Source organism: Parasteatoda tepidariorum, chromosome 11, assembly GCF_982258835.1.
Source record: "Parasteatoda tepidariorum strain Cologne lab strain chromosome 11, Ptep-v5.0, whole genome shotgun sequence".
NCBI classification, from domain to species: domain Eukaryota; kingdom Metazoa; phylum Arthropoda; class Arachnida; order Araneae; family Theridiidae; genus Parasteatoda; species Parasteatoda tepidariorum.
In genome coordinates this window covers 73,006,752-73,013,952 of record NC_141765.1, presented here as the reverse complement: position 1 = coordinate 73,013,952, position 7,201 = coordinate 73,006,752, and the positions used below count along the sequence as shown (strand labels likewise).

Here is a 7,201-nt window from a genome sequence, read left to right as displayed (position 1 = left end):
TAGATAATACTCTGTCCTTGATATGCACATTGTGTTTTCTGTCCCAGTGAATTTTTGGCATAGAAACATTCAAAATGAAAAATGGTAAAATATTGCCCACGAATTCTAATTTTATCTTAAATTGTACTTTATACCCAAATTTTTTTATATGATAGCAATTTATGTAAACACAATGAAAAAGAAGTAAAATAAATTAGTTTTTACGTTTAATAATTAAACTTCAAATGTTCACAAAAAATTGCTAATTTAGATCAATGACAATCAACTAATGAGTAATGTACTTTAAACAATATACGACTTAATTAAGAAAAATAAAAGCTTAGTGATGATGACAGCCAAAAGCTAAATGTCAAACTTCACAAAAAATATCTCGGTAGTTGAAATAGACTTTTTTCATCACAATAAATTTCAGCCATTTTTTCTTAGTTTTTTTTTTCTTCTCTATTTTTTCTGTATTCTATTATTTACTGAAGATGATGTTCCAATGTAGCATCGAATCTCGTATACTATTTAAATTCTAATGTATTATTTGTGAACTTTGGTTTCTGCCATATGTTTATAAACATATGAGAAAAACAAACCATATGCCATTTATCAACAAATGACATGCAAATGTTTATACACATCCAAATATTTATACAATCCAAATCCAAATGTTTATACAATACAAATGTTCCATACAAATGTTTTGATGGATGATTGAACCATAGCAATCGTAAATCAAGAGAAAATATTCTTCTTAAAGTTTTATTTTAGTTTATCATTCTATTTAATGGCAACCATGTTAATTGATAATTAAACAATAAACATAAATAGGAAGCAATATCTCGAATGAAGTTAAGGGTATAATTAAAGACTATAATATATATTAAAAACCGAAAATAACAAATACCAATTAAAAAATAATTGGAAAACGTATATGTTTCGATGCTATACAAATACATAGTACAGTGAAACCTGTATAAGTTGACTACTTGCAATACGCTGGTTTAGTTGTCAACTTAGGCAGACTTTAGGCCTCAACTTATAGAGGGGGACGAGTTATTTTTTTCCCTATGCTTTTTTACATGTTATTCTTGCATATTTATCATGTTATTTATGTTTCTTACATATTAATAATCGAAATAAAGATAAATACAATTAAAACATTTTTACGTGACTTTTTATCAAATATCTCATACATTATAAGAAGAAGGAATAATTACTAAAATGAATTAATATTGTTACAATAATTTAATAGATAAATTAAAAATAATCTAGTAGTGTGATGCATGCCCAATATTTATTATTATAAATATATATTTTTTAAAACACTAAATATTTAACATTATTCTATGCATTTCAACATTTTAAAATTTATGTTATACTTATTAATTTGGTTACAAAGACCCTTAATAGTTTACATAACATTATTATATGCATTTCAACATTTTAAACTTGATGTTATACTTATTAATTTTGTTGCAAAAGCCCTTAATAGTTTTTTCATACGGTCAACTCACAAAAGGGTTTAGGATAGCTTCTAATACTAATTTACCGATTCCGAAAAATTCTAATGTACAGCGCGGAAAAAGAAAGGAGGAAAAAATAAATAAATAAAAGAAAAAACGAAGCACCCTGTATTACTTTGAATTTTATGATCGGATTTTCATGTACTATAACTCAAACTTAATAGTTCAAGGAGATGACTTCAAATATGCTAAAAAAATTAGTGCAGACGATACTTTAAACTCAAAAACGTACTCAAAACGAAAATAAAAACGAAAGCAGAATCAAACACACATAGAAGATAATCGTAATCTGGGAAAAATGGTCCTAATATATTAGGATCATTTTTCCAGATCAACTATAGTTTGGTCTGAAAAGCGGTCGAAAGTTAGGACCCCATACTGTTAATTTTACCTTTTGTGTAATTTGCGATGTCTCGAGAACTTCTTAAGCGAATTGAAAAAAAATTTGCGCACAATTGTAAAATTCGCTTATCCAAAGATGAAAAAAAAAAACAAACAAACAATGCATCTGCAAGATGCAAAAGAAAAAAAAACAATGTTTAATTAGCAGAGTTGAAATCCATGTCCTAGTACGTGAAAATCCGATCATTAGATCTAAAGTCATTTAGGGTGTTTCATTTATTTTTTCACACTCATTGCATATCGCAATAGCCTAGAAAAATTTTCTGAAAAGTTGTTTTTCTCCAGTCAACTTAAGGAGGTCTTAGACTAGCATTTAATAACACTCCTAGACAAATTTGACACTTATTTTAGAAGTCTACATACAAGATAGACTGGTGGTTAGGTTCGAAAGGCTCTGTTCCCTTTTGTTATACAGGACAAATTCATTTCTTGTTAATCGAGATCAACTTAGAAAGGTGGTTCAACTGACAGGGGTAGTCAACTTGGCACGTTTCACTGTATATATAAGTAATACCCACAATTTGGGTACAGAAAATCTCAGTTTCCTTTATATAAAATTAAGACAATTACTCTTTGCATGCATTTTTAAGATAAATCATTCCTTTCTCTTTCTTTGAAAATATCCATTGTGTTCCAGCTCTTAGTCATTTGCAAGACAATCTCGCCAGTAGTTAAATAGTGCTTTCAAATGTACAACAGACATTCTAATTTGTAATTTTTGATATATCGACTGTACAATCAGTAAACCAGGTTTAAATGGTAAATAGAAGAAAGACTTCCATGGTTTCTTGTCGTTTTAAGCAATGCAACTTTTGATTGTCTCTATGCACAGTAGTTCTTGTTACGTTGGTATTCTAAGTGTGCATTTATTTGCTAAAAGTAGCAGTAATGAGAGGAATAGCAAAATCCAAGAAATCTTGCTTTCATCTTTTCCATTCGTTTCTGAAAAAAAAAAGTTACAATGTTGCAAATAATTAAAAAAGTAACTTAATAACAAAATAAGGGCTAGCCATTCCATACCTGTTGACAACCATATCAACTAGAATTATTAATATTACGTTCGAGTTGAACAAAATTAGGGATTGATCAAATCAAATGTAGTATTAATAATTCTCGTCATAGTTGATTGGGTTGTTAAGAGGCATAAAATATATATATGAATGAGGCGGAGCCTTTTGACTGTTTCGTTTTGAATGTTTGTTTGACTCATAACAGGTCTCTTAAGCAAGGTGATCTCAGAAGCAAGGAAGGATGTTCAACCGGATCTATTGTAACGAGTTTTGCTATGTATTTTTATGAGGAAGGGAAACCTCATCACTACATTTCAAAACCGATTTTTGTTTATATTTGGAGCAAAGAAAAGATTTTTATGAGAATAATATTTGTGTTTTGACTTTAAGGTCGATTAACAGTTAACTTAGGTACGTCACAAAATGAAAATTTGATTATTTGTCCATTCTATGTGCAATTAAGGTTAATTCGTAAATAAGTTCTGGTTCTTCCTGTATCTCATTATTGGCTTTGAATAGAACTTAATATGCTTAAGCTCAAAGCATATTTTTATTTTATTTAAAGCCATTAATTCCTTAGGTTGTGATGGCACGGTGCTTATAGCGCAGAGCTGTAACTGTGAAGAACCGGGTTCTATTTCTGGCGGCGATTAGAAGTCTATCCAACTTCAGGCAGGTACCATTAAGCCTGGAAAGTAAAGACGGGTTGGGGTGTAATTTTGAGCACATTGCCATAAATTTTGCTATTAGTCTTGGAATAGCTGAGTCTCAACTTCCATGGTCCCCTTGGTTGACAGCTGGTTGTTGCTTTACCCACATTTAATTATAAATTTTATTTTTCTCTCACTAATCCAACTAATAATAATACAAGATAATTTTTTCTAATTTTTCTAAATTCAAGTACTTTAATTTTAAATTTTGGTGTTAGTCTAAATTAAATTTTGAATTGTAACAATTTTTAACCATCTCGATGTAATTTTGTATTGCAATTTTTAGTAAATATATTAATACAGACGGTTTGGTTGACGGTTTGGTCTGGTGAGTGCAATTCCTAGTCTTTGGCCAGGTTCTAGACTGACGAACCTTGTCGGTTTAAACCCGCTCGTGTGCAGGCCTCTTTTCTACATCGTCTCAATTGTGATTTCCATACTTGTGCTTGACTCCGGGCCTTCTGGCGTTGAGTCCGCAATTTCGTGGTACTTTCGTGTTACCGTCGTGGCGATGACTCTTTCTAAGCATTACGACCTGGGACGTTAAAGTCAATTCTTATTTTACTCACATTAACCCATAAAGATCGTGCCACGATACATTAACAATCAAATAAAACTGAACACAATAGTAGTTATAAATTTAGTTTATTGTTAAAATTGAAGGCAAATAATAAATGAAAAGTCTTTAAAAAGTATTCTGTCTAGAATGCTATAAATGCAAATGAATAATGAAATATGTTATTTTCTCTCCCGCTAATAATACCATGTTCACTTAATGGTTGAGTAACTATATACAGATACTTGTTCTATAGTGGATTCATTTATTTATCTTAAGTATTTTCTGAGACCACCACGAAAAAGTTTTGAACGACAATAATGTGATATCGAAACAATTCATATATATACGAAGGTTTTGAGGCAATATAGTGATAAGTCAAGCATTTTCCGAAGGCGTTATTTTTGCGTTAAACTGTTCCTTAACATGGTTTCCAGAAATGTACTTTCATAAGTTTTATTAATTTCCGTTAAAAAACACTGCAATGCACGGAAACATTTGTTGCATACATGGAAATCTCGTAATTTCTCACCAAAAAGGCTGTGAAGAGCAATTATAAAATGTTATTTATCCTTATATTGTATCAAGTACCTACATATAGGGTTTAATTTAGTTCTATATTAAGGTTGCAACAAAAATAGAACTATTTTATAATTTAAAGTGCTGTGACCTAACAGTGTAGTTTTCATTTGAGCCTTTACTTTTGATTTATCCTTTTCATCATATATGTTTATTTTGTTTAACATAGAAATATCAAAAGGATTAACAAGAAAGATCAGCAGTAATTCAGATGAAGTAGGGTGTATATTAAAAGAGCTAGAACTGGACGAAAAGAGCTAGAGCATGAACTTAAAGTGAAAGAATAGGAAAAAGTAAGAATATAAAGGCTGAAAATACAATTTCAAATGAGTGTTTGTAAGATGAATATTCTAATATCTTAAAGGCAATGGTACCTAATGGTTGCCTAGCGATCATAGCCATGTACCTCCATGCTTCTATGCTATAAAAATACATTCGAAAGTCACAATATACCAGAAAACTTAAGAGGGAGTTTAATACAAACATTTCTAGACGAAAAATGGGAAATTTAATTTAAAGATTAAATTCAGAGAGTTAAGGGATTGTAAACACTTAAAGCGTTCTTAAATTAAAATAAAATGACCCCCCAGGAATTAAAAATGTATTTCGATAATGCCAAAAAATTAGAAAAAGAAACTTATGTTCAATTCGCGGCGGGATTGCGTTGTTTCTGATTACATTATAAAATATCCAGCCGAACAAGTTGAAAATTTTGATGACTTAATCTCTTTAACTATTTGTGATAAAAGTAAACAATATTTATACTCCATAAACTATAAATTATGTTTTTCTTTCGGTATAAGAAACTTAAAAAAAAACGCAATTGCTTCTTTGGTTGAAATGCATGCAAATTCACTTAAAGAACCAAAACCTTAACATACATTTTGTGAGTTATAAGTATATGACCCATCACTTAAGAAAACATAATTACAGATTCGATACTGTTAGAAGCAGTATAGAATTTTATATACGCGGTAAGAATCATGGAGCTATATTGTGTTATAAAAAAATCCATCTGTTCTGAAAGTTAAGATCAAAATAAGGAATGTGAATAAATTATAAATAAGTCTTAATCGCAGTGCAAAAGTCAATTTTAGTACTTCAGTGAATAAAATGAGAAGGATGAAGTATTATGCCTGTTGAATTATACAATAATAAAAATAGGAAATAATCATGTATCAGCTTTGTAAGATAGTGTAACTCAAATTCTAATTGTTTATGAAAAATATATATTTGAAGAATTTAAGCAGCCATCAGGTAAAATACAAGTTAATAAAGTCTTTAGTTAAGATACCCATTTCTTTGAGTTGTGAAGTCTGTTGAAATTTTAGTCGTAGTCATAACTGAATTGAAAGTTAAAGACTAATGCTTAATGCCGCCACAAGTCTTGAAGTTTCTAAGTGAAAATGTAAACAATACAAAGTTTAGTTAACACTGAAGAATTTAAGCAGCCTTCAGGTAAAATACTATTAATTTTAGCCTTTGGTAATTGAGTCTTTAGGAAAGCTAGGCATTTCTTTGAGTTGTGATTAATTAAAACAATCTGTCAAATTTTAGTGACGTGACGACTGAATTGGAAGACTAATGCTTAATACAGCTAAAAGTCATGGAGTTGCTAAGTGAAAATGTAAACAATACTAATTTTTTAAGAAGCGTAAAGGAGGAGGAAGGACTTAGTAATGTAATGGAAGAGGAAGTGAAATGTTGTGATTTACTCTTAAGTTTTGTATTCGAAAGAAGATACATTTGAGAGTTAACTAAGGAATTGTCTGGAAAATCGGGTGATATTTAATGACGCTATTTGCATTAATCATCATTAAATGCGAATTTCTCTCGAACTAAATTTTTTTTTTCGCGTTGTACGCATATATATTGGCATGAGGAGACGCAGTTTCATCTGGATACACATATATACAGCGGTTGGACAAAATTATGGAAACACTTCTACAGTAATTCATTTCATTTTATTTCTCAAGAAATATTTAGAAAATTGTTTTATAACATCCGAAGTGTTTAGGTCATGCGATTTCTCATACATATCAATAAAGTTTACAGCTTTTAGAGGTTTGAGGAACCGGCAACAAATTAATAATGTAAAGAATATGTTTTTGAGCAAATTAAGCTGAAAAATATAGTGATAAGCTTGTAACTTGTTAGTTTGGTTATCATATGCAATAAAAGTACAAAATTTCGTAAATCTAATTTAAATATTTATAGAAATACAGACATTTTTATAAAAAATATTTTTTTCCTTACATTTTCTAACTATAACTGCAGAAATATTCAATATAATTTTGCAAACATTTTGGAGCAGTTTTTAATTAGTAATAAAAATATCATTTTAAAAATTGAAACAAATTCGTTCAAAATTGCGCAATATATCCGCATTTAAAGTAATCCTCTCATCGCGGAAAACATTAAAAAAATTTTTTT

The 7,201-nt window shown here is 29.6% G+C and overlaps 1 protein-coding gene across 1 annotated transcript in view; it reads right to left on the bottom strand.

The window, feature by feature from the left end:
- Nucleotides 1-426: 426 nt before the first annotated feature.
- LOC107455461 (lachesin-like) overlaps nt 427-7,201 on the bottom strand; it is a 144,887-nt gene continuing 138,112 nt past the window's right edge. Inside the window, exon 10 of the mRNA XM_043040309.3 lies at nt 427-2,855. Coding sequence (XP_042896243.1) covers nt 2,755-2,855 — 101 coding nt within the window. The 3' untranslated portion in view covers nt 427-2,754. The remainder of the gene's footprint in view (nt 2,856-7,201) is intronic.